The sequence below is a fragment of the Myodes glareolus genome, chromosome 4, assembly GCF_982192425.1.
Source record: "Myodes glareolus chromosome 4, mMyoGla1.1, whole genome shotgun sequence".
Taxonomy (NCBI): Eukaryota; Metazoa; Chordata; class Mammalia; order Rodentia; family Cricetidae; genus Myodes; species Myodes glareolus.
The window spans coordinates 104,443,308-104,470,574 of record NC_142029.1 but is presented as its reverse complement, the minus strand read 5'-3'; the positions used below and the strand labels follow the sequence as shown (position 1 = coordinate 104,470,574).

At 47.7% G+C, this 27,267-nt stretch overlaps 1 protein-coding gene across 8 annotated transcripts in view; it reads left to right on the top strand.

Moving 5' to 3' along the window:
• Positions 1–27,267, top strand: part of Smarca4 (SWI/SNF related BAF chromatin remodeling complex subunit ATPase 4) — a 98,053-nt gene that overhangs the window by 59,670 nt on the left and 11,116 nt on the right. For 4 of the 8 annotated variants that reach the window (XM_085689836.2, XM_085689837.2, XM_085689835.2 and 1 more), the window contains exons 17-30: positions 436–502; positions 1,641–1,751; positions 3,093–3,335; positions 5,043–5,156; positions 5,679–5,786; positions 6,616–6,702; positions 8,161–8,207; positions 9,474–9,640; positions 11,314–11,477; positions 13,762–13,989; positions 14,282–14,380; positions 14,651–14,728; positions 15,284–15,502; positions 21,571–21,833. In XM_085689836.2, the coding sequence (XP_085545962.1) occupies positions 436–502; positions 1,641–1,751; positions 3,093–3,335; positions 5,043–5,156; positions 5,679–5,786; positions 6,616–6,702; positions 8,161–8,207; positions 9,474–9,640; positions 11,314–11,477; positions 13,762–13,989; positions 14,282–14,380; positions 14,651–14,728; positions 15,284–15,502; positions 21,571–21,833 (1,995 nt within the window). The remainder of the gene's footprint in view (positions 1–435; positions 503–1,640; positions 1,752–3,092; positions 3,336–5,042; positions 5,157–5,678; positions 5,787–6,615; positions 6,703–8,160; positions 8,208–9,473; positions 9,641–11,313; positions 11,478–13,761; positions 13,990–14,281; positions 14,381–14,650; positions 14,729–15,283; positions 15,503–21,570; positions 21,834–27,267) is intronic. The other 4 variants (XM_048446520.3, XM_048446519.3, XM_085689838.2 and 1 more) reach the window with 3 other exon arrangements.

Below are 27,267 nucleotides of genomic sequence, written 5' to 3'. Positions count from 1 at the left end.
TGCTTTTCCTCTTCTGGGACAGGATCATCTGTAGCTTCTATTTTTGGTCTAAGTTGGTATCAGGATCATTATGTCTCCTGTATTTCCTTGTGTTAAACCACAGTCCCTGGCTGCAGCAAATCTGTAGTATCTCACATATTCGTTCACCAAGAGGCCCATGGACACCCACTGGAGACAGGGTTGGCTCCCTAAGACCTACTCCTGGCTCTGCCCTGGGCAAGCTTCCCAGCACCATATCTTTGTGTGTATTTGTTCTTCCCATCTGGAACCCAGTGTCATTTTCTCTCTGGGTGCTGCCACCCCACTCTTCCCCACCCTGTGCACAAAGCTCCCATAGGACACATGAGTTTACTATGATAGTTCTGAATACAAGGCCTGTTGGTTTCACTGTTGCCTAATCTAGTAGAACTTGACTGTTGCTTCTTTTCCCTTCAGGACGCTGTCAAACTGGGCATATGAGTTTGACAAGTGGGCCCCCTCAGTGGCGAAGGTTTCCTACAAGGTATGTCACAGATTGAAATGGTGTTTTCTAACTTGTTAGGAGACACAGCCATGAGCAGGGATGGTGAAGGAGCGCAAAAAGAAGCCATTATGCATTAGAGGCACAAGGCTCCCAGGCTTGGTGCTTATTTGATGCTCACATGGTCTTAGTGGTAATGTAGAATGTATGCTAACTTCTTTTGTGACATAGATGCCTTTTTTTTTTAAGTCAAAATCAAATATTCCATTTGTGGAGCATGTGAAACATGGTTTCAGCATATATAACAGACATGGATACATTCATTGAAGAATTGTCTTCACCAGAACTCTTGTTAAAACCCGTTTGTAGGGATTGGAGAGATGGCTCAGAGGTTAAGAGCGTTGCCTCCTCTTCCAAAGGTCCTGAGTTCAATTCCCAGCAACCACATGGTGGCTCACAACCATCTGTAATGGGGTCTGGTGCCCTCTTCTGGCCTGCAGGAATATACACAAACAGAATATTGTATACATAATAAATAAATAAATATTTTTAAAAAACCATTTGTATATGAGAACAGAATGAACATAGACCGTTGATGTGGCATGATGATAAGTGTCCTGTGTACCTAACCAGGCCTGTGCCTAACTCTCTGCCTAACATCATGCCAAACTCTTATAAATGATTGGGATGGGACCTTTAGCCCACAGATGTGGGCAATGGAAACTTAAGCTGAAGAGGCAGCAGTCCACCAAAGCATAGCACTGTTTACTTCTGCCGTGGGCTCTGTCCTGTGCCTGTGGTGTAAGGGCATTGTTGCTGTGTGCTATAACTTGATGTGTTAGGAAGGAAGTCATGGAGGAGACTGGGTTCTAGAAATGAGGAAGGACTAGGCAGTAGGGAGCAGGATGAAGTGATTATAGTGGCTGTTGCCATGTGAAGGAGAGGACCTTTCTCCCAGGTTAGGGACCTAAATTCTGGACACCAGGAATGTGACTGATGATGGTGCAGGCAGCAGTTTCCCAAGGTGCTTCATGTCCATTTCTCTCCTGTTGTACATGCAGGATCAGAGCAGGCTAGCAGTCTTGCCTAGCACATTCCCTGGCTGCTTTTGACAAAGGCCATCTTCCTTCTTCAGGAACACTCTTCAGGAGTCTAAATTGTTTGCATCCTGTCTCAACAGGGCTCTCCAGCAGCAAGACGAGCTTTCGTCCCACAGCTACGTAGTGGAAAGTTCAATGTCTTATTGACCACCTATGAGTATATCATCAAAGACAAACATATCCTGGCCAAGGTAGCGTATCATCACCAAATACAGCCTAGAGCTGATAGCATACTTGTGTCATAGCTCCTTGCAAGGAATCTCTCAGTGCTTCATCTGCAAAACACAGCTGCTGTGCACTTTTGTAGGGCACAGCCATGCCCTGGCTCCTTCAACATCCTAAGCAGGCGTTAGGTTAGGTCAGGATTCTCCACAGAACATGGACAAGTGCCCCTCACCCATCTCCCACAACCTCTGTGCAGAGAGCCTCTTCACTTGTCCCCTGACCTTCTTGAGTGTCCTATTGGCTTGAGACAAGACCATCCTTGTATGTGGTCCTAGTGGGCCGCTCCCTGGAGTTTGGCTGTCAGTAACATTGACTATGGGTCTGGTGGACACTGCGGGGAACAATTGAGGGTGAGCACTGTGGTGGGGATGTACTGGGCTAGAGTGGGGCCCCTGTCCAGGGAGACTGTGGCTCTGTCTGATGTTATTGACAGCCATAAGTGGCACGAAGTTACCCAATCTCTATCTGTCCAAGCTTGTTTTCCTAGTGTGGACCGGGATGGAAGCTGGGAGACAGGGCTGGGCCCCCATAGCTGGTAATCCAGCAGGAAGTATTAAAGAACTCACTTGGGGATGGGACCTCTACCCATAGCCAGGTTTCCTTGCAAGGTGCTAGCAATGTGCGCACTTACTGTGGTTTCCTAGGCTGACAGGTGGGAGTATATCAAGATTCAAGGCCTTGAATTCAAAGGCCCATTGCGGCCTTTTACCATATAGGCCTTCCACACGGCACCAACTCCAGTGTACAAGACCAAATCCCAAGCCATGCATGAGGCCCTGAAAACAACCTTGATTCCTGTCAGTGGTTCACACTGATATCTATGCCGAGCTTCTATATCTTCAAATGGTACCATGGACAGGCTTGTTATGAGAGGTGGAATTCATTATGGTCATAAGAGAAATAGCCAGGAATTTTCCTGGGGCTCCTACCTGAAACCTCATTCTGTCTAACCCTGTCCTTGGAGTTTGGAGTCACTGTCAGACTCTGGGGAGGAAAAGTCTGGCACTGCCCCTACAAGGAAGCTGCATTTGTTTGTGTGTGTGCCACCTGCTTCAGAGGCATGGCTACTTGTGACCAATGTTCCAGGTGCCTCCCCATTGCAGGGTGAGGTGCTGAGCACTATTTCCTGTCATTGTTTTGAAAACCAGAGTCCTTTTTGCTCTTTGTCCCTGATAGCACAGCGTTGTCTCATGTGTCCCATGTGTTGGAGTCTGTGTCTTGTGGTTCCTGCTGGACATGCTGGTCACTTGGCAACTCTGCTACCTCCTCTTTCTACCTCCTCTTTCTACCTCCTCTTGGCCTTGCAGATCCGCTGGAAGTACATGATTGTGGATGAAGGCCACCGCATGAAAAACCACCACTGCAAGCTGACACAGGTCCTCAACACACACTATGTGGCCCCTCGGCGCCTGCTTCTTACGGGCACACCATTGCAGAACAAGCTACCCGAGCTCTGGGCGCTGCTTAACTTCCTGCTGCCCACTATCTTCAAGAGCTGCAGCACCTTCGAACAGTGGTTCAATGCACCTTTTGCTATGACAGGAGAGAAGGTGAGCTTGCCTGGGGTAGGCTCGACCACCCTGAGACTAACTATATGTGCCCTCTGCACACATAACAACAGAGCCTCTGTAGTAACCAGGTCTCCAGTGGAGCAGCAATCAAATGCCCCAGTGGAGACTGTGGAGCTCCCATGAGAATCAGGTCTTGCTGTGAAGGTATTACAGAGCTCAGAAAATTTAGCTAAGATATCTGTGGCTTTGATTTGACATTGTTTACAAAGAACACTACAGCTAGCATTTTATCCAGTTGCTATGAGGTGGAACTAAGTCTAAAGGTCATACTCTCCATATGGGAGGGCAGGACTTCTGTGTGAAGACACATCTTTATCTGAGCAGCTAGCCCACAGCACTAATGCTGATGGATTTTAAAGCAGGCCATATGCATTATGAAAGGCTTAAACAACTAGCCCATGAGCCTGAGCAAAACTCAGAAGCTGATGGCAGCTGTCACTTATTCCTCTTAAGGCCTTTTGAGGTTGTAGAAGGCATCCTTTGCTCTCATCTGTAAGTTCCCTATCCTCCCTGGAGACATGCTGAGGCAACAGGCCTTATGAAAGGGAAATTGATGTTCTTTCCAATCCAGAAAATGAAAGAGCCTCTTCTCAGAGTGCCCTTTACAGAGCCAGGCCCCAAATCTATAATTGGGCTTCTTTTCCTCAAAGTAGAAGCTCTAAAAGGGATGACCAGAGAGCAACAGAAAAGCTCAGTTGTCTCTCCTTCCTAGGAGCCAGGCTTGGTGGTGGACAGGTAGCTGGGTCTCTGAGTCCGAGGCCAGCCTGATTTCTACAGAGCAAGTTTCAAAACAGTCAGGACTACACAGAGGAAACCCTTTATCGAAAACCCAAAAATTAAATTAATCCATTTTAAAAAAATGAATAAATAAATAAAATGAAACCCTGGCTAACAAGATGGCTCAGCAACTAAAGGTACTTGCCACCATTCCTGATGATCCAAGCTTGAGTCCCAGGACCCACAAGGTAGATTCAGAGTCAACTGTGACCTCCTTGGGGTCTACACCCCCACACACACACACAAATAAGTAAATGAAAAACATTTTATGTGTTAAACAATGTATCATCTTAGCTGAAAAGTGATGACTTGGGCTGGGCGGTGGTGACACACTCAGAAGTCAGAAACAGACTGATTTCTGTGAGTTCTAGGCCCTCCTGGTCTACAGAGCAAGTTCCAGGACAGGCTCCAAAGCTACAAAGAAATCCTGTCTCGAAAAAACAAAACAAAACAAAACAAACTCACAAAAAAGAAAAGAAAAGAAAAGAAAAAAAAAGAGCGGTGTCTTAGATAAACAGTATTTCTTACTCAGCACTTCATCTCAGACTGAGAGGGGAAAGGGTGGCCCTGGTGTCAGAGCAGCCTTAGACACTGATCAGACCTGCTTGGAGTGCCTTGGTCAGCTGGTGTTGTGGTTGTAAACACAAGCTGATAACAGCTTAGGGGGACCCCCGCAGCCAGCTGTTATGTATGTTCTTGGAGTTGGGGAAGCATAAGGAGAGCACGGTACCTGACCCTTAGCAATACATCAATTACCGAAGGCCGCAGATTTTTCCCAGGAAGAGGGCATTCCTCCTCATATAAAGTAGCACAAGTACCAGATGCTGTTGTGATGCAGCTGCCTGCCCTTTACCATGCCCTGCCTCCCTCTTCTGGAGACAGTGTTGTGATTTACTCTTTGGCACCCAGGTGGACCTGAATGAAGAGGAGACCATCCTCATTATCCGTCGCCTGCACAAGGTGCTGCGGCCCTTCCTCCTGCGGCGGCTCAAGAAGGAAGTTGAAGCCCAGCTACCTGAGAAGGTAGGTGTTGGCAGAAGACACAAGGTGCCATTTGCAGGGCATTTCCAGGGAAGGGGCAGTCAGGTGTTCCTTCCCTGGCTCTGCTCCACCAGGCTTGGAGTGGTGACTGACACTACTGCAAAGCCAGGGCAGTGTGTCAGAACTGAGCCCTGTCTCACACGTGCTTGCTGTATGCATGCCCAGATTCCTGTCCACAGCAAGAGCCCGTGCCTTAGGTTGGATCTGCTGAGCATTGCCAGTGGTATGGGCTCTCTGCCCCATTCAGCCACACTTGGCTTGCCTGTCTAGTTCACCTCATCCTTTATTTTCTAGCAAGCTATGGAGAGCCCTCCAGAATGTGAACAGCTTACCCATTTTGGTCTAGAATCTAGTCTGTCTTCTCTTCATTCCATATCTCCCCCGTATTGGGGTTCCTTTCTCAACCCCATATCCTAATCAGAGTGCTGGTCACAAGGCTCCAGTTGGTGATTCGGGTGACTCAGTCTGAGATTGTATGGCCTCAGAGTACTCTTTGTTCCACAGGTGGAGTATGTCATCAAATGTGATATGTCAGCCCTACAACGTGTGCTCTACCGTCACATGCAGGCCAAAGGTGTGCTGTTGACTGACGGCTCTGAGAAGGACAAAAAGGTTTGTTCCAGGTCCCTGTTCCCCTGATTGGAGGGGAGGGTGGTTCGAGAGCACCATGGGGTTCCGAGCATTGAGCATCCTGCCCAGAGGTCTCTCCTGGCTCTAGTCCCTCAAGCAGTCAGTCAGCCACACCTTTTATACTGGTTGTCTTTTGAGGATGCTCACTGGACTGCTTTCTGGAATTCCCCTTGTTTGAGGCACTGCCTTTCTCATGACAATAGGAAACACGGGGCTAACTGATCTAGATTTAGAATATTACTAGGGAGCTCCACAACTCAGCAGTCGTGATCTTCATGGCCTTCCTCTTGGTATTGCTGAGGGTGTGCTGACATTGGAAAGAGTGAGGGGGCAGACCAGCCCTCTCTTGGTAGCACTCAGAGTGTCCTCTTCCACCTCTAAGCAAATTTGGGCTTGTCCCATAGGGAAGCACCAATCCCTCTGGTCTATACCCTGCATCCCAACTATAGTTTCAGTATGTTTCTATTGTTTGTTCTCTCAGGCTGTTTTTTAGCCCCTTTTTTATCTGTACTCCTTGCTTCCCTTCCTGACATAGAGGACAACTCCCTTCTCATTATAACTGTATAAAGTGCCTGTGCTTCCCCTAACCTGTTTGCCACATTTGCTTCCTGTCATCCCATGTGCCAGGTAGTCTCTTAGGACTTCTCAGGGACCCCACACAATGCTGTTTCCTCCTTCCCAGTGACCCTGCCACAAAGACAACTACCAGCTTGCTCTGGGCCCCTCTCCTACCACCCTGCCAAATCTCCTGCCCCCTTCATCTTACCAAAAGGCAGGACCCCATTTTGGACCATTTCATGTGTCCCTGCAGGGCAAAGGTGGCACCAAGACACTGATGAACACTATCATGCAGCTTCGCAAGATCTGCAACCACCCCTACATGTTCCAGCATATCGAGGTAAGGCTACAGCCCAATGGCCCAGCTTGTGGAGGTAGAGTTGGGCTGCTTGTCCCTAATGCCTGTGTGTGCGTGCGTGTGTGTGTGTGTGTGTGTGTGTGTGTGTGTGTGTGTGTGTGTGTGTGTGTAGAGGTGAGAGGTTGATGTCAAGTGTCTTCCTCTACTAATCTCTGCCTTAGTTTTTGAGATAATAATTTTTTATTGAACTTTGAGCTCACTGGTTGGCTAGACAGAATGACTAAGGAGCTTCACAGATCCATCTGCCTCTACAGTCCATAGTTCTGGGGTTACCCACATCAGCCACCACATCTGGCTTCTACCTAGGTGCTAGGAATCCAAACTCAGATCCTCTTTGTACAGCAGAGGCTTTGGGGACAAAGGCATATGTCTCCTTGGACCTTATGATGTTCTTAAGAATAGCTTAAGGAACTGGTTACTGTTGCACACTTCTTTAATCCCAGCACTCAGGAGGCATAGGCAAGTGGATCTCTTTGATTTCAAAGACAGTCTGGTCTACATAGGGAATTCGAAAACTACCAGGGCTTTGTATAGAGACCCTGTCTCAAAGCAAAACAGAAGAAAGGGCAGCCAGTCATGGTGGTGCACGCCTTTAATCCCAGCACTCAGGAGGCAAAAGCAGGTGGATCTACCGAGTGAGTTCTAGGACAGCCAGGGCTACACAGAGAAACTCTGTCTCTAAAGAGAAAAAAAAGAGCTTAAGATTCTCACTAGCCACTCTTTGTACATCTGTCTCCATTGAGTTTTTCTTTTGTTGGAGTTTAGCGTATATGTATGTATGTGTCTGTGCTGCTGTGGATGTAGCCAAGGGACGTAACATGTAACCACATACTCTAGCATTGGGTGTGCCCTGTCCAACAGGTGCTTAACAAACCCATCACGGGGCTGAAAATGAATGTCTCTAAAGGTCCACACTTGAGTCACCTCTTTGGTGGATTTGGAGACTTCTTCCCTGGGATGTGTTCCTACTCCTAAGGTTACACATATCTCTGCCAGGGTTTCCCACACCTGGGTAGGAATAGCTGCCATGGACATCAATCAAGTCTGTGGCCACTATCCACAGTCATTATGAGTAGTTGTTCTTTTGAAGAATCTGGACTCTTGCTCCCGGAAAGCATACGTGTGTTTGTATTCTTGATGTACAGTTTCAGGGTCACTCTAGACCTATGATGCCTTCGAGTTTGATTTCAGGTTGGTCTGAGGTGTTCACATTGGTGACCGAGTATCATGTGGTCCTCCTGTCCATCACAGGAAAAGCATGAGGTTTGGCATTTGGTGCGCTGAGGCCAATGACATCCATATCTGGACTTGGTGCCCCTGCAGGACACAAGTGACCACCAGTGTGAACTCTCAGTCCTCTGCAATAGCATCTTGGACTGTGGGCTTGACTGGGTAGCCCCTTCCTGCCTTGGCACTGATCCATCTCTTGTCCTGTTGCAGGAATCCTTTTCTGAACACTTGGGGTTCACCGGCGGCATCGTGCAAGGGTGAGAAACTTCCCAGTTCTGGGGGTGGGCAGCAGTCTGCCAGGAGGGGTTTGTAGTCTTGTTCAATGACTTGGTTGCTGTGATTAACGTTTATCTGGTTTCTGAGGCAGAATGTGCTCTTAGACTGGCCCTCGGACAGTGGCTCTGCTGTCCACAATGTAACCTTAGGCACAGGCTCTATTTCTCTTTCTTTTGGATTGTTGAAATATGGCTTCAATGTGTGGTCTAGGCTCCTATGTAACTATGTAGCCCAGGATAGCTAATGATCTCCCTCTGAAAGAGTTGGAGTCCTTCTCCCTCAACCTTCCAGGTGCTGGGATCATTGGTATGAGAGAGATACCATGCTTGCTTCCAGACCACACTTCTGTAAGTCCATAGTGGTAGCCCTGGATGCCAACTCTAGAATGTCACTTAGAGCCTTGTTGTGTACATTCTTGAAGTTGAGGCCACATTTCCAGCCTTGCACTGTTCGCCTATGAGGGCGATTAGAAGAGCACTGGTGCTCTTTGCTGTTGGGTAGGACTGGGTCTTGGGCCTCACCATACTGGGCAAATGCTTCATTATCATGTGCTAGCTCGACCCCCTTGATTCTGAGGTAGGGCCTCTACAGTCTTTGGTCTTGCACTCTTGTGCTGTAGCTGGGAATTACAGGTATGCACCACCAGGCCTAGCTTCAAAAAGTCCTATGGACCTGTATGTATTTATGTCATTTGAATTATAGTATATCTCAGACCCAGCCTTGTCCCACTATCCCTGCCACTCTGTCTGTTTCCCTATGTCTAAAGCTAGAGGAAATAAGAGAATCCTGGGATTCTTTAGTCTGGAGTTGAGTTCCTAGTGTGAGCTGTTCTAACCAGGTGGTGGCAGACCCAACATCTGGGAGCCACTCCAGCTCGTATCCACCCTCTCAGCATTGTTTCTTCCTGGAGCCATTTCTCTTTTTACCTTTACATAAGTTCTAGGGACGGAACTGAGGTCAGCAGGGTTGCAGGACAAACGCTTTACCCATGAACCAACTCCCTGGCCCTCTGAACATCATGTCTAATCACACTTACTTTATTCTCCTTGTGACCTGATGAAATGACATGTACATGGTCTCTAGTGACGTGACCTGAGACTGCTGTAGCTGTGGGTGGGTCTGCCTGGGTAAACCACCCCCTTGTCCCTGAGTCTCCTAGGCAGCCTAGGATCCACATGCACCATTGTTGAGCTCACATTGTGTTACTGACCATTTGAATGTTTCCACCTCTTCCTTCCATGCACTAGATTGGACCTGTACCGTGCCTCAGGGAAGTTTGAACTTCTTGATAGAATTCTACCCAAACTCCGTGCAACCAACCATAAAGTGCTACTCTTCTGCCAAATGACCTCCCTCATGACCATCATGGAAGACTACTTTGCATACCGTGGCTTCAAATACCTCAGGCTTGATGGTGAGTGGAAGACCATCTACTTGAGAGATTCGTTCCTGACCTGGTTACATGGACTTGCAGTCCAATGGGTACTCTGAGTCCAACAATATTCTTGCAGCTTGGAACAATGAGGAGGACCTGACGGTGTTTGTTTAGACTCCTGTTCACTGGAGTTTTCACTGCAGTGCTGATTCAGTGTTAGCAGGTTCTAGTGGTCCCATTTCAGCACAAGTTACACAAACCTTTGTCACATGGGCATGAACATAAGAGCACCACTATTCTGGCTCTGGTAGAGCTGATTCCAGATGCATGCTCTCCTCCATCTTGGCCTCATCCGCAGTCAGGCTGTACTCACTGCTCAGTGTCACCAGCAGAGGCTCAGCTGCAATGGACCATGGCACTGCCCAACATGCTCAGTGTACTGGCTGTATACGTCTTTCCACCTTCTCTGGTCTCCAAGAGATGATTCAGGGAGGAAGAACAAGTGATCAGGGAGTCCCTGAAGTTTCTTTCCCATACTGCCAGTCTGGGAAGATAGTCTTGGGAACTTCAGTAATAATAAGACTTGGCAACTTTTGGTTATCCGTGCAGAGACTTTCTTGGGCTCAGGAGCTGGGTGTGGCTAACAATAGATTGCCCTTTCCCCTCCCCCTGCCCTCACTCCTTGTCCTCTGGACCTTTTTTACTGCATTTATTAAGGTTTTAAGGACTACCAACCTGAGCTTGGTTGTTTCATCTTTTTGTCTAACTCTGTGGAGCCTCATCTAGAGCATGCTGACTAGAACTGCACACCCACCTGTCCCTAGCCCCTCAAAATATCCCAGAGTCACCTTCGCTAAGCCAACATCCTATTCTATGTGTTCACGCTGGCCAAACGTTGCTGAGGTCCAAATGACTGGGCCTCTTTAGCTGCCCCCTCCTGTCCTTGTGAAGCACCAGGTCCTTCTATATTTGGGTGCCTGTCCTCTCAAGGAGTAAGGACTGTTATCTATTTGATCTCAGCTGTGTGTGCTGCATGTAGTGTGAAGGCCCAGGCAGCATAACTGCTCACAGAGCGGGGAAAGGCCAGAATGCAGTGAAATGCCGCCACAGGCAGGCTGCTTTATCCTATGACTGGCCAGTATGAGGTGCAGGCCTAATTAGCCCCTTGCTAGCTAGGAGCCTAAGGAAGGCTGCAGTGGGCAAAGCTCTTGTGCATACATTTCTTTTCCTCTTAAGCCAGCCAAACTGACTGCAGGAAGGTCAAGGGTGAGTGCCAACCCTGTAGCCAGTGGCTCCTCCCACCACCCCAGGCCATTAGTGCTGAGGTACTGTGATCCTTGTCAGGGTATGGGGTCAGCCTCATTAGCCTCTTAATGTCTGTCCTCGTACAGAGAGAATGAACAAGAGTCAGGAGGCATTGCATCTGGAGCTGACGCCCCAGGAGCCTGTCATCATCTTCCTCTTCCAGTAGCTTGTGTCATACAGGACACGGCTAGTTTGTGGGGCCCATTTTTATCTCCTGAGATAGGCATGGTGACATTCAATAATGATATACTGTGCCTCCAAGTCCTTATCTGATTGATCCTTTCACACTGTAGAGGTCAGCTGTGGCTCTTGTCCCCTGCAACACCATTCCTGATGCCAGGACACAAGCTCCTTTACATATCCCACCCCTGGGCACCCTCCTGACCCTCTTCTCCTGTGCCTATCAGGAACCACAAAAGCAGAGGACCGGGGCATGCTGCTGAAAACCTTTAATGAGCCTGGCTCTGAGTACTTCATTTTCCTGCTCAGTACTCGTGCTGGGGGGCTGGGCCTCAACCTGCAGTCAGCCGACACTGTGATCATCTTTGACAGTGACTGGAATCCCCACCAGGTAAAGGCACTGGCCGTGGAGAGGGGATACCTCCTTTCTTAGTGTCCACTTCCTCCCTGATGTTCTCCCTAACCTGGGATCTATGAGAAGTACATTCACTGGTCCATGGTGGTCAGGGAGCAAACCAAGCAGATTCCCCTCCTGCTTCTCAAAGCCTGAGAACCCTGCCTGAGGAGGACTCTCTTTCCAGTCTCCATGTTTTTATTCCTGGATGTATGTGGGCAGTAACTAGCACAGAGGTAGAGCTCTTCTCTAGCCCGCATTAGTCTCCAGGCCCCATCCACAACATTACAGTTACCATACAGTTCTTGGGTTCCATAATTGAGAAGGTGAAAAACAGCCTCGTCTACAGGACTGGTGATTACTTGTCACTGGGGCACAGCCCTTCTAGACTGAACCCCACATACAGTCCTATTCAGTGAAACCAGACCTGGGCAAGCTCTGTGCTCTGTTCATTTTCTCTTCTTGCTTCTTAGCCACATTTGCCCTGGGGCCCCCATGCAGAAGATGCCAGGGTGTGCTGTTAGTACATTTAACATTTTGAAGATGAGTAGCAAATTTTCCCTATCTCCTCATATAGGTATACTATGTTGGTTTAGTTTGCAGTGCACATGCTAGTCTATAAGGTGAACTGAAGTCCCCATTACCATCATCATTCTGCATCTACCAGGCACACATAATAGTGATGTGTTTGACGTGTAGTGGTATGTTCCTGTCCCATTTGGCCACCATTGCCTGTCACCGCTCCAGAGGAGACATGTAAAGCTTTTTGACTGTTGCCTCTGCTACAAAGTGCCCAGCAGAATGTAACAGCTCCAAGACATTTATCCTCTAGTTCAACAGATGGGTGTCTATATTTTCTGTCTATTCAGTGACCATTAATTAGCCCCTAGGGAACCTTTTTTGTCCCTCTTGGGGCACTTTTGCAAGGACCCTCTAGTCCTGTGGTTCACAACAAGTCATGACCCTTTAGGAGGGGTCAAACGACCCTTTCACAGGGGTCACCTAAGATTATCTGTAAACAGTTGTTTACAGTATAATTCATAACAGTAGCAAAATTACTGTTATAAAGTAGGAATGAAAATAATTTTATAGTCAGGATCACTACAACATGAAGAATCTGTATTAAAGATTAGGATTTATAGTATTAGGAAAGTTGAGTACCACTGCTCTAGTTAGATCAGCCCTGAAAATAAGTGATTGCCGTAGTTATAAGGCATTGCATTCACGTGCAGGCTGCTTGTGTATAGCTGACTCCCTCCCACTGATAGTTTGTGGCATGTCCTTGCCACAGCCTAACAGACCTAGTAGAAATGATTCATGTGATGGTTAAATTGCCTAGGTGGTCACTCTGTCATTTCTGTGATGAATGTCAGTGTGGTTTCTACCCAGATGCTACTGATGTGCCAATTCTTAAGAAATGGTCAGATAATAACAGAAGTCAAGCAGAGGCCACTTCAGGGCCAACCAGGGGCACATCAAGGCCAGTCTTGCCAGCCATCATCCTGTTGTACCTGGAGGCCAACTGTCAAACAAGTCCCTTCTGTTCTGATGGTCATGGTCTCTAATTTAGAAAAATTTGTTATAACCAGCTTGCCACACACAGCCCAAAGAGAATTAATTGCAGGCAGTCTCACTCTGCTCGAAATGACAGATAATAGTGGCAGCCGTGACTGCTGTGCTGTCAGGAGCTGACTACCCGAGTTCTGTACCGTGCTCCTCACACCATCTGCGCTGTCTGTACTGAAGCTGTAACATTCTGAGGCTCAAAAATATTTGCCCCAGGCCCAGAATGCCCAGAAGTGCCATTCCCATAGCTGTGACACGGCCATGCCTTGGAGCTTTCACAAGGCCTGCTCAAGAGTGTTACCCTACAAGTTACCCTAGGGTGACTTTTTCAAAAAAGAAGTATCGGGCTGGAGAGGTGGCCCAGCAATTAAGAGCATATAATTGCAGAGCCCCTGAGTTTGGTTCCCAGCATCTGTGTCAGGTAGCACACAGTAATTCTAATTCTATGTTCTCTGACACCCTCCTCTATGCTTAGTGGGTATTTATATGTTACACATTCTCTCTCTCTCTCACTTAAAAGAGGTGTTTGTTTGTTTTAAAAGATAGTATTCATTGGGTCTCAGGAAAGTAGACAGCTCTTATGGGCTAAACAGGCCTCCAGGCCTCTAGGGACAGATCACAGGTTCCATTCTTGGATTCCTGGCTCATAAAGCTGCAAGCCAAGGCTAAACATGGTATCTAGAATTCCTCATACTGACCCACCTCCTCTCCCAAGGACCTGCAAGCACAGGATCGTGCCCATCGAATTGGGCAGCAGAATGAGGTGCGTGTGCTCCGCCTGTGCACCGTTAATAGTGTGGAGGAGAAGATCCTGGCCGCTGCCAAGTACAAACTGAATGTGGACCAGAAAGTTATCCAGGCAGGCATGTTTGACCAGAAGTCATCCAGCCATGAGCGGCGTGCCTTCCTACAGGCTATCCTGGAGCATGAGGAACAGGATGAGGTGAGCATGGTGCCATCCTGGCCCAGCGTGAGTGGTGGATGCATGAGGCTTTCGTTTTCAGTTTTGTACCTTTTTTGCACTCTTGTTTTTTTGTTTTTGGTTATTTTTTGGTTTTTTGGTTTTTGGTTTTTTGTTTTTGTTTTTTTGCGTCCCTTTGGAGTAAAGGGAGTGTGGGCTGAGCAGAAAGAGGATGCGCACTTGCTTTCCCTTCGAAGTGGGTTTTTTTCTAAACTGCTGGTGACAGACGCCGCATTGACAGCCCTGGAGACTGAAGTCCTGTATTTATCCACAGAGCAGACACTGCAGCACGGGCAGCGGCAGTGCCAGCTTCGCCCACACTGCCCCTCCGCCAGCGGGCGTCAACCCCGACTTGGAGGAGCCACCTCTAAAGGTGAGAGGGGTAGTTCAGTCTCCACGCCCACTCAATTCTCGGCTTCTCGCTGAGACTGGCCAGCAAAGGCCTGACCCCACAGAGCGTGCGTGTGCGTGTGTGTATGTGTGTGCCTCTTGCTGACGCGTGGGAGCCTCCACCGCAGCCAGCCTGGGACCTCCAGCTCATCAGCTCATCTCCTATGGACGGACACCGCTGCTCACCTCTGAGCCTGGCCACCACCCAGCCCAGCCCCTCCACAGTCAAAACTAAAGCTTTGCAATCTTGTAGGAGGAAGATGAGGTACCTGATGATGAGACCGTCAACCAGATGATTGCCCGGCATGAAGAAGAGTTTGACCTCTTCATGGTGAGCACCTGGGCTGGGACCACACAGACTCAGTGATGATAGTGCTGTTCCTGTAGCTATTGGAGCTGCTGTTCCTACTTGTGTAGCTTTTATGCTTTCAACTGACCTTCATGTTGTAAGGATAGTGAGAGACACTGTACTGCTATTTCTGTATATGACCTCAGACCCTGTGGACTCTTAGCCCAAAGGCTCCCTCCTTTTATAGGGAAGTTGACTGGACATTGCAGGCCTGAAGGATTGTCGAGGGCCTGACCCACAGATTTCCCATGCTGCTATGTGCTAGTATGAAGTTCAGGTAGGGCTCTTTCAGCCCCAGTTGGGCTGGTGTCTTCCTCCAAGGCCATTCTGTGGACATACCTGTGCTCCAAGGTAGAACCTCTTAACAGACTGTAGCAGCTAGGCCCAGTCAGTCCCCAAAATGAATCACTGTTGGATAACTCTTCAGCACCTAGTGTTCCTGCAGGCAGTGAGCTGGTTCCTGTGAGGGCCACACCGAGGGCTATTGATCACTGTGCTGACTTCTTTCTACCCTTCTGCCTACCCCCCACTTCACAGCGCATGGACTTGGACCGCCGGCGTGAAGAGGCCCGCAACCCTAAGCGGAAGCCACGCCTGATGGAAGAGGATGAGCTCCCATCCTGGATCATCAAGGATGATGCTGAGGTAGAACGGCTCACATGTGAGGAGGAAGAGGAGAAGATGTTTGGCCGTGGTTCCCGCCACCGCAAGGAGGTGGACTACAGCGACTCACTGACAGAGAAGCAGTGGCTCAAGGTACATGCCTGAGAGGGCCGTGCGACACAGACCATGCCAGGCAGGGCTGGGAGCAGAGGCCAGGCCTTCTTGGGTCATCCCAGCTGGCGCCTTCCCACATTGTTGGCTTCTAAGGACCTTTATAGTTCCTAGCTCTATAGCTACCACAGGGAACAACCATGCTGTTGTCACTGTGCAGCACCTAGCGTGCTATCAGCTCTCCCGGGCTCTCCAGGTATGGGTACTTGCCTCTTTATGTGGTTGACTGATGAGAGACCTTGATAAATAGTCAGTAAGTTTACCTGGAGGTAGACAGGAACTGGGCTCATAGTCCAACTATGGAGAAGGCTGAGGTTTCAAGTCCCTGAGCTGACCGCCCCTAGGGACACAGAGGGCAGGACAACATCCTTCTGGTGCGGTGCAGCTGCCCATGCAGCAGTAGTTGCAGATGGTGAGTGAGGACATAGCTGAGTAGTTCCAAGTGTCTGGCATAAAGACTGGCATTTGATATTAGGAGCATAAGCTAATAATTGTGATTCACAGTCTAGCCCTGGAGTCATGTTGTGAGCACAGCCCAGAAGGAACTCTTTAGGATTAGGCAGGTGGCAATTGAAGCATGATCCATGTGTCCCTGCTGTGTGGCCAGGCAGCCCTGGCCCTTTCTGGGAACTCAGAAGAACCTCATCTAGAGAGCACCTCATCTAGTGTGGTGGCTCAGGTCTATAATCCTGAGGTTGAGACAAGAGGATTAAGGAGAATTCCAGGACAACCCTGGCTGTGTAGTGTGCGCCATTGTGGAGAATTTCTCATGCTGTCTTTCCATCAGTTGGTTGGTGTTTGCATTGCTTCATTTGAGGAGCTGTTTTGGTTGATATATGGTAACTATATGTGGGCCTGTCTTTTTGTCTCTTGTGTGTACCTTGGAATGGTATTGATAGAACAGATGGCCGACCATTCATGTGCCAATCCTTGGGCTTACCACATCCTCGCTAACATCTGTTATCTCTTGCCTTGGTTGTATGTTTTGTGTGCTTCTTGCCCATTCCTGTATCTTCTGCATAAATTTATCTATTCGTGTCCCTTGCCACCTACCCCTACCCCTTTGAGAAAATTTTCTAACTGTGTTGCCCATTCTGATTTCCAACTCATGGGCTCAAACAGTCCTTCTGCCTCAGCCTCATGAGTAGGTGGCCTTACAAACACACAGTAGTGCCTACTCTTTCTCTTTTTAAAAGGTTTTTTGTTTTGTTTTTTTAAGACAGGGTTTCTCTATTTAGCACTCATATTATCTGGGAACTCACTGTAGACCAGGCTGGCCTCAAACTCAGAGGCTTGTCTCTGCCTCCCAAGTACTGGGATTAAAGGTGTGTACCACCACCGCCTGGTCTCTTCTTTAAAATTATGTTTACATTTATTTATCTGAAATGTGTGTACATGCATATGTATATTGGGGTGCATCCAAGGCATGGCATGTGTGGAGGTCAAAGGACAACTTGATAGGAGGCAATTCTGACCTTCTACTATGTGAATCCTGGGAACCAAACACAAGTACCCACTGAGCCATCTCGCCAGCCCCAATAGATCTTATAAATCTTTCTTTTTGTTTGTTTGTTTATTTGTTTTTTCAAGACAAAGTTTCTCTGTAACAGTCCTGGCTATCCTGGAACTTGCTCTGTAGACCAGGCTGGCCTCAAACTCAAGAGATCCACCTGTTTCCACTGAGTCCTGGGATTAAAGGCGTGCACCACCACCAGGCCATAAATCCCTTTTTATAGATACACATAGCAGTAGATTCCTCTTCTCTGGTTCTTTTTAATCTCTTTGTGTGTGTTTGTTTTTGCTCACGAGTCACCAAATCTAGAAGAGGGCAGCTGTTCTCGGGAGATGGAGTTGGGACAGGGAAGTGAGTCAGCTGACATGGGTGCTAGGAATGGAACTAGGAATTTTTTGCAAAAGCAGTGTGGGCTCTTAATCCCTGCGCCCTCCTCCCCCTTTTACCCTCTTGATAACCTTAGTGTCACAAAGGTTTTTCATTTTTAAGGTTATTTGTTATTGCTGTGTATGCATATGAGATTTGTTTGTGAGTGCAGGCACATACATACCGTGGCACTCATGGAGGTCAGAGGACTTGCAGGAGTCTCTTCTCTTCCACCATCTGATATGGGGCTTGGTAGGGAGCTCTCATGAGCCGCCTTGGTGGTGCTATTTATCTTTATTGTTTGTGCTTTGATTATATATTTAAAACTTGCCAGATTCAAGGGCACAACGACTTATCCCTGTTTTCTGTTTTGTTTTTATCCTTATACTTTGTGGGATGAAACCCTAGCTAGCCTGGTAACTGTGATGGACTCCCAGGCTGACTTCAAACTCATACTGATCCTGCCTCAGTCTCCCAAATACTAGGGTTAGAGTTGTATACCACCAGGCCTGACTTTTGCCCTTTGTTTTGAGAGGTTTGTAGTTTTACTTTTTAAAATAGAGTACTTCTGGGGCTGGAGAGTTAGCTCGGTGGTTACAAGCACTTATTGAAAAGGATCTGGGTTCAATTCCCAGCACCCATGGGGGCTCACCACCTCACCTCCTCTGGCATCAGGCATAGATGCAGGGAAAATACTCACATACATAAAGTAATAAAAATAAGTTTTTTTTTTAAAAAAAACACATCATATATTTGAATGTCTCTTGGTGTTTTGTTTTGTTTCCCTAAAGACTTATTTACTTTTATGTATATATGTACATATGTTTTATGTATATATGTATATGGGTGTTTTGCCTGCATGTACTTATCTACCTATAAAGGCCAGAAGAAGGCGTCAATCAGATCTCCTGAAACTAGAGTTATAGATGGTTGTGAACCATCATGTGAGTGTAGTTAATAGAACCCAGATTCTGTGGAAGAGCAGCCAGTACTTTCTCAACCACCAGGCCATCTCTCCAGTCCATTTTGGTGTTTTCTCTTGGCTAAACTAACTGGACATTAAACTCAAGGACAACCTGTCTCCACACACCCCACACATACCAGGACTGAAGATGCATCCCATCATTCCTAGCTTTTATGTGGGTACTGGGCATCTACACTCAGGTCCTTAGGTTGTAAAGCAGATGCATTCCCACTGAGATATCTCCTAGTCCTCATAAGTTTATTCCACACATTAAGGTCTGTGAACCGGGTGGTGGTGGCTCGTACATTTAATCCTGGCACTTGGGAGGCAGAGGCAAAGAGGTCTTCGAGTTTGAGGCCAGCCTGATCTACAGAGTGAGTTCCAGGACAGCCAGAGCTACCCAAAGAAACCTTGTCTCGAAAAAGAAATAAACAAACAAACAAAAAAGTTCTGATCCATTTTGAGTTTTTATAAGTATGAAAAATAGGACCTAGTTTGAATGCCTTGTCCGCATATCCAGCTGTCTGGCAACATTTGCTAAAGAGACTTATTTTGCCAGTGAGTACATTTTACATTATAATACATTTATAGTTATAAAGCTAAATGTGGTGGCACATGCCTGTCACCACAGCACTTGGGAGATAGAGGTAGGAGAATCAGAAGTTCAAGGCCCCCCTGGATTGCTGAAGACCATGTCTCAAACAAATCCATTCACACTCGTGAAATCGCTAACCAGCCGTTTCCCGTGCTGCCAGTAGGTATGTGATTCTTGTCACTCTTCAGGCCACTCTGTGTTCAGATCTTACAGCTTATCTGACCACTACCCAGGACTGACCCCTGTACTCTCTGAGACTGCTCTGATTAAGTACCATAATTGTGCCATTCAACAGTTTTGAAATACTCTCTCTGGAGAACCCGAAAACCGAAGGCAAATTGCCGGCAGGGTCGTTTTCCCTCAGGACCTGGGCAATATCCTTGGCTCTTCCAGCTTCTGAGGCTCCATCAGCTCTTGACTTGTGGCCACCTTTCTCTAGTTCCTGCCCCTGTCTCACCAGAATGGAGGGCACGGAGAAATGACTTAGTGATTAAGAGCATGGGCTGTTCTTACAAATGACCCAAGTTTAATTTCTGGCACTTACATCAAGTGGCCCACAACCCCCTGTATCTCCAGCTCCAGGAGAGCTGGTGCGTGCGTGGGTGCGTGGGTGAGATTAAGAGTAATAAAAAGAGGGCTGGTGCTGCATCTCAGTTTTGCTATCAGTTTTGAGGCCCAGGGCTCCACCACTGCTACTCCCTGCTTAAACAAATCATTAACATATTGTTAGAACCTTGTAGATCAAGTTGTAAAGTTCTGTGTTGACATGAATTTGGGGAACAGTCTTAATCCATTGTTCATTTCTGGGTGCGGCAGAACCCACAGGTGTGTCTCGCCAGCTGCTACATGCCCTAATGCTGCTTTCTTGACTCAGAGGCTTTCCCTGTCTCCTCCTTGCTTCAGCTTGAAGCTCGATTGTCACTCTTGTGAGATTTGGCCATACCATACTGAGCTGTATGACTGTCTGAGAGCCAGGGTTCATCTGACTTCAGCATGCAGCCCTGTGCCTGGACACCACAGTCCACATGTAAAACAATGACCTGGTAGGTCTTCTGAATCCAGGCCTCTCTCCTGATCCCAAGCTCCCCTAGAATATTCTGAAAGTTAACTATTGTTCTTTGGCATGCCCTTCACCTTGGGTCTCATCCCCAGCACAGCAATAAGGTGAGGCTGGAGAGGTAGCTCAGTGTTACAGGCACTTACGATAACTGTTTCAGAGGGCCCAAGTACAGTTCCCAGCATCCACATCACAACTACCATTAACTCCTGCTCCAGTGATTCTGATTCTGTTCTGGGCTATGGGATCTCTCTCAAACACAGAAAAAAAAAGTAAAATTTTTTAAAAGAAAAAGGACACACATTAAAGTGCCTAAGAATTTGTCTGAATTACATTAGTGCAGTTAGTGCACTGAAAGATTGAGCAGACAGGCTGTCTGTGCACTAGCACGGCAGCTCCAGGACACTGCTTAGTTAGCCTGTACCTGAGAGCTGAATCCACCCTTAGCATCACAAAGTAGTGTCAGAAAAGGAAGAAAAGAACAGGAAAGCTGGGTGTGTTGGCACATGCCTTACCCATAACTTAGGGTGGGGGAAAATAAGCAACAATAATAGTAGTAGTAGAAGGAGAAGTGTGTACAACACAATAAACCTGTGCTGCAGCCCCACGGGTGCACTGAGGCACCTGAGTGAGGGTTATGAGGCATTGAGAGCACCTGATGCCACTGCGCCCTGTACTGATCAACAGCTAGAATAGTTTAATCACATTTTCAAAGAGTAGAGCACGTCTTAGGGTTTCTATTAGTGTGAAGAGACACCATGGCCACAGGAACTCTTAAAAGGAAAAGCATTGAATTGGGGTGGTTCACCTTTTCAGTCCTTCATCACCATGCTGTGACATGGTGACATGCAGACAAACTTGGTGTTGGAGAAGAACTGAGGTCTGCATCTTGTCCCACAGGCAACAGGAAGTGGTCTTTCTCACTGAGACCTCAAAGCCCATCTCCACAGTGACACACCTATTCCAACAAGGCCACACCTCCTAATAGTGCCACTCCTTTTGGGGGCCAGTTTCTTTGAAACTACCACATGGCACTAGTGAGGTAGTTCAATAGGTAAAGGTGATCGCCACCATGCCTGATGACCTCTGAATTCAATCCCTAGAGCCCACATGGTGAAAAGAGAGAACCAATTCCCATACCTTGTCCTCTGAATTCCATCTCCACTGCCACTTGTCAAACATGTGCATACACAATACACATAGTCGGTCAATAAATTAATTTTAAAAATTTTAAGTAGATGGTGACAGAGCCTGGAGCAGGGTCTTCCAAATGTCTGTATCCATGTGGCTAGGCTTTTGCCTGGCCCATTCATGATCCTGTGTAGTCAATCTTTTGAATGGACACTGGGTGGGGCATCAAAGTGGAAGAGAGCACCGGCCTTTCCTACCTGTAGGAGATAAGTCAGGGTTCCCAGTAGACATTGTGCCCTGAGCCAGCCATGCTGGAAGAACATCAGTATGGGGGCCACCTCCCTCCCTAGCCGGGCCCTAGGAGCGTGCATTGTGGCCTCTCTTTGTCGACCTGGGTGCTGGCTGTCCTATTTTACCACTATTGACCCTGAAGGCCATCGAGGAGGGCACGCTGGAGGAGATCGAAGAGGAGGTCCGGCAGAAGAAATCCTCACGCAAGCGCAAGCGGGACAGCGAGGCCGGCTCCTCCACCCCGACCACCAGCACCCGCAGCCGTGACAAAGACGATGAGAGCAAGAAGCAGAAGAAGCGTGGACGGCCACCTGCCGAGAAACTGTCCCCAAACCCTCCTAACCTTACCAAGAAAATGAAGAAGATTGTGGATGCCGTGATCAAGTACAAGGACAGGTAAGTTGAGGCAACAACAGAGGGTCCCTGTTGGGTGTCTGTGAAGCGTAGAGCGTAGACCTGGCACTCATCAACACTGAAGGCCTGTGTTTTGGTACCCTTCTTCAGAGGGCTTATGATCTGAAGCAGGGACGCACACAGGTGTCTTCCACCGTGATAGGGAAGGAACAGGTGGCAGGAGATAGAGGCAGGCATGAATGTGGTATATGCTGTTGGTCTGTCTGAGGAAGGACTGGTCTGGAAGGACAGGCCCTGCAGTAGCAGCAGTAGGTGTAGCTGTTGGATTGGTAATGATGTTGAGAGGCTGTGGCTGGGTGGATCATGACAAAGAGGCCATAGGACCGCAGCCTCTGGTGTTTCTGCTGTGTGTCTGGTTCTCCCTCTCCTGTGTTAAGGGTCATTGAGATGTTGAGGGTTTGTGGACCTTGTCTTGTTTCTTGTCAGGTTATGATCCTGGAGGAAAGCCTGTCTGATAAGATTTGCCACATATGAGGTAGTCCATGTTTTCAGCTATGGCCAAAGCTGTCATCATACTACTATGGGAACTATGGTTCCCATGCAGACCTTGACTAGCAGGAGATGGGAACATGAAGCTTGGGACTTGCTAATCTTTCCATTGTATAATGTCTTAATTCACCTTTTCAATGCACGCTGGCCAGTGCCGGCCACTTAATTAAAATTTTTTCTGGAGAGAAAAATTTGCTTCTCTGACTCAAGCGAAGTATGAGTTATCCAGAGGGAGAGTTAGCAAGCTGTGTTTGCCAAGAGTCCCCAAGTTCGATAGTTTAGAGTGGTGGTGGTGCCTAAATCAGTGAGCACAGATTGGCCAGAGAGATGGCTCAGTGGCAAAGGTGCTTGCCACCAAGCCTGATGGCCTGAATTTGGTCCCCAAGACCCTGTTGGTGAAAGGAGAAAACCAGGTTGTTCATTGGCTCCACATGCACATCCTGGCACCCATTCCCCAGCTAGATCTGAAAATGTAGTAGGGTGGATGGAAAGTGACAGCCCTGATTCCACACAGAAAGGAAGTGGAGGAGTACTGTGGAAAGAGGCTCGCTCGCTTAAATACTTGTTTTAGATGTGGAGTGTGTAAAAATCCAGTGGAAACAGCTTTCCTCTGTGACTTAATTCTCCTTTTTTAAGTTTTAATTTTTAATTTTTTTGTGTATATGATTGTGTGTCTGTGCACGTGTGCCTTCTAACAATGTTCTTTTGAGGAAACTTAAAGCTGAAGTGAAGGAGACTGCTTAAGGTCAGGGGGAAAGCAAGGTAGCCATTGAAGTGAGCCTTCCTGAGGTTTTGGATAGCCACTCGAGAAATGGTAACTCTTGACCCTCTTATGTTTTCCTTTGAAATAGATTATGATTGTAAAACTCAGAAAGGTAAAACAGTGTTCTAGGAGAAACCACCAGTTAGTTTTTGATCCTTGAGTCTTCCCTTCAGGGGAACACAGAAGCCATCTGTCATTAATGGCTAAGAAATTAGACTTCAGAAAATCAGTTCACCACAGGGTGACGCCCTTACAATAATGCAGGCTTTTTTTCCAGACTGAGAAGATGAGCTGATACAAACATGAACAAGGGTGTGAAGACATGCCTGCTAAAAGGATTTCCTGGTGACCCACTCACCATGAGGAGTGAGTGCCAGGGTCCCTGCAATACATCAGAATATTAGGCAATGCACACAAAAGCCAGGGTGACTTTTAGGTGCTGGCACACCTTTGTGGGCCCAGCTTTGAAGTGGGGATGGGCTGAGACAGGATGATCACAAGTCTGAGGCCGACCTGAGCTACATCGTGAAAACCTGTCTCAGAAAAGAACAAAAATGATAGCTTAATGGGTAAAGGCCCTTGCCACCAAGGCCAATGGCCTGAATTTGATACCTGAGACCCACGTGGTAGACAAGTATTGACTCACAAGTTGTCCTCTGACTCCGTGTGTATGCTTGTGGCACACGCTCCCACATGTACACAAATAAATAACTTAAAAAAAAAAATGGAGCCGTTGCTGGAGTACACCTTTAATCCCGGCACTTAGGAGGCAAAGGCAGACAGAGCTCTGAATGAGGCTAGTCTGGTCTACATAGAGAGACTTTGTTTCAAAAAAACAAGCAAGAAAATAAAAAACTAAAAATAAAGTTAGGGGCTGGAGAGATGGCGCAGTGGTTAAGAGCACTGACTGCTCTTCCAGAGGACCCGGGTTCAATTCCCAGTACCCACATGGCAGCTCACAACTGTCTGAAGATCCAGTTGCAGGGGATCTGACACCTTCACACCAATGAACATAAAATTAAGTTAAATAAACCATAAAAAAATAATTAATTTTTTTTCAATTAATATTGAGAAATTGAAAGACTGCCCCTGCTAGGATATCCAAATTTTGGGCAGTTGATTGCAAGGTGCTGAAATGACTCAACCTCATCCTCTCAGCTGAGCTCGGTTGTGCAGTTTCCTCTGTGCTAGTTGCTATGGCCCATGTCCATAGCAGCAGGGTTGCAGTCTTATCCAGGAATCCATCCACAGGGCAACTGTAACCTGAGAGCTCTGGAAGCAGATATTGCTGCTACCTAGGGGGCCTTTGTCTGCAGAACACCACAGACTTCGGTGTGGATGAAGTTTCAAACCCATCCGTGGTGCTGGCCGTGGGCAACAGTTCTCTCCAAGTGGGGCCTACCTGGAAAGCTGTCTGAGATGGTCTAGCTGTGTACATAGCAATACCTAGGTCAAGGGCTTCCTTGGAGCTTAGTGTATCGGAGGGGTGTATGTAAGAGACTTCATAGCAGGGCAAGGCATTGGTTGTTTTCAGAGGAACCAGTTTGTTATTCGTGTATTCTGTGCCCTACTGAAAAAGCTTCCTTCCCTCATGCAATTATCCATGAGGTGACAGATGACTCACCCAGCGGTAGAATAAACAGGCTCCAGCGCACAGATCTGCTAGTAAGGTGACGTTGGTTTGTCAAGATGGCTCTGTTGCAGGACACAAGCTCCTTGGATGTGGTAAGGGTGTGACCTGATGCTGAGCACCTTGTTGGGGTGTTACTGTGCTTATAGCTGATCCTGGGGACAAGATGTCTTGGAGCTTGATGCCTGTTTCTAAGTATCCTCCCATCTAGATTGGATAGTGTCATGGAGCCCAGAGCTCCACAGGGGGAAAGAGTGTAACAGGATTGTAACAGATTGTTGGAAGCAGGTCCCTTCACCTTAACAAGGTTGCAGATGGCTGCAGTCACATGTTACCTGAGGAAAGTCAGCCTTGCCTCATTTTCCTGGTCAGAAACTTAACTCATTTGCCAGAGAATTTCAAAAGGATGTTTAGGTACAGTATTGACTCATTTTGTGGACATCTGACACTTAACTCAATTTGCTGCAAGAAAGATGAACAAAGCTGTGAGGCAGCACAGTGTGAGCCTATGAGAAGTCTGGCTTTGTTGGGGTGAAAGCAGCCAAGGGGAGCAGCTAACAGGATGTCCACAACTGTGGTCATTGATGGAAGGTTTTCAGTAGCAGCAGCTCTCTGGAGAGGCCTCTCCCCACTGTCCCTCCCTTCCTGGTGGTATCACAAACATTGCCAATTTCCCTGCAAATGTAGAGACAGCCAGGAATGCCTGGGCACCGGGGGTTTCGTTGGGGCTCTCTCGTGTATGCGTGGCTGGCTGCTCACATGGCTGACCTCTGTAGCTACCACTTCTGCTAGTCAGTCTGACCCATAGTCACCAGCCTGAATCACGGAGTCCTACCCCTCCAGAATGTCATTTCAAGGGCTCAGAGATCACCTTACTGCGCCCGAGGGCAGGGGCTACAGATTCTTTATGACGTACTTGTCATCCAGAAGGCTCTGAGCCAGCTCTGGTCTCTGGCATGGTAGGCAGTATTCACAAGTCAGGCCTGATATCTCTTACCCTGTTGCAGATATGCTGGGGAGAATAACAATGTAGCATCAAACTTAGTTTTGTTTTTCTATTTTAGACAAATGCTCTCTATGTAACCCTGTCATCAAAACTGCTTTCTTTTTTATTTTTATTTGTTTTTTGTTTTGTTTTTCAAAATGGTTTCTCTGTGTTGCTTTGAGCCTGTTCTGTCCTAGCATTCACTCTGTAGACCAGGCTGGCCTCAAACTCACAGATATCCACCTGCCTCTGCTTCCCAAGTCCTAGGATTAAAGGTGTGCACCACCACTGCCCGACGCCTTAGTACTTCTTGAAAGACACCGAAGAATGATTTTGAGCTAGACCATAGACCTGCTTCTGGGTGACGGTTAGGTTGCACGTCCATTTGGCAGCCTCCAGGAACTAGTGCTGCTGGGTTCAAGACAGACTGCTATGGAGAGGCCGGGAAGCCTTTGCCGTGTCAGTGCTGCTGGCCATTGAGGCTGTGGCTTTCTGGCCCAGCTTGAGTTTATACCACAGAACTAAACTTGTCTCCTTTTTATGTTCTCCCATAGATGCTGGTAGCCAGTAGGCAGGGCCTGCTGACCTTGGCTCCATAGCACCCATTCACAGTATACCTTCCTGCTATGGTACACAGTGGGTAGGAACTTGAACTGTGTGACTCTTTGAGTCGGTGCACAGGCAGGCAGAATTGAGCTCATAAGCAGAGCCACGCAAGAAGAGGAGGACGGGTGTCCGTGAAAGGAGACAGGGTCTGCAGTATGCTAGCCCAGGACAGAGGTCTGCAAGGGTCTGGGCTGCCGCCTGCTTGAAGCAGAGCTGCTCTCCCTGCAGTTCAGTCCTCTCTTCATGTTAGAGAACCTGCCAGACTAAGAAGAAAGTTGTGCCTGCCTCCTGCAGAGCTGAGCACCATCCCCAGCTAGTACTACAGCATATAGCTAGTCAAAATGAAGTGGGAAAAAGAACTTTTTACTTTGAAAGTAAAACATGGATGAAAATTAAGTATGGACTCGCGAGTTAGGTTGTACCTTGTCCTGGACCGTAGAAAAGCAAGGGCCCAAATCAGCTCCTTTCAAGTGCATAGGATCAGGTTCCAGAGCACTGTAGGGTGCCATCTCAGCCAACTGGCCCAGGGGAGCACCTTGGACGCCTCGACTGTCCCCAGGGCTGTGCACCTCCCAGAGCCCTTGCCGCTATGTATTCCACACTGGTGCTGAGGTCATAGTAACAACATGTTTGTTCCACAAGTTGTGCATTGTGTGTTATATGACAAAAAGGTATGGTGTTGGCACTTGACACTCCAGGGTGGTGGGCACACATTCAAAAGTTTGAGAGTTGTAGATTTTAAAATTCTGTTCTACTCCTGTACCTCAGTTTCCAAATGAAGAAACAAAATTGAGAGGTCAGGCATATGGGAAAGTAAAGCTGGGTAGGATGAAGCCTCAGGCCCAGAAATACCCAACACTGCCTGGGACTTCTCAGCAAGCCATACTGTCTCCTTCCAGCCCCTACTCAGTGTAAAGAGACAGGAGGCAGATGTTCTTCAGAA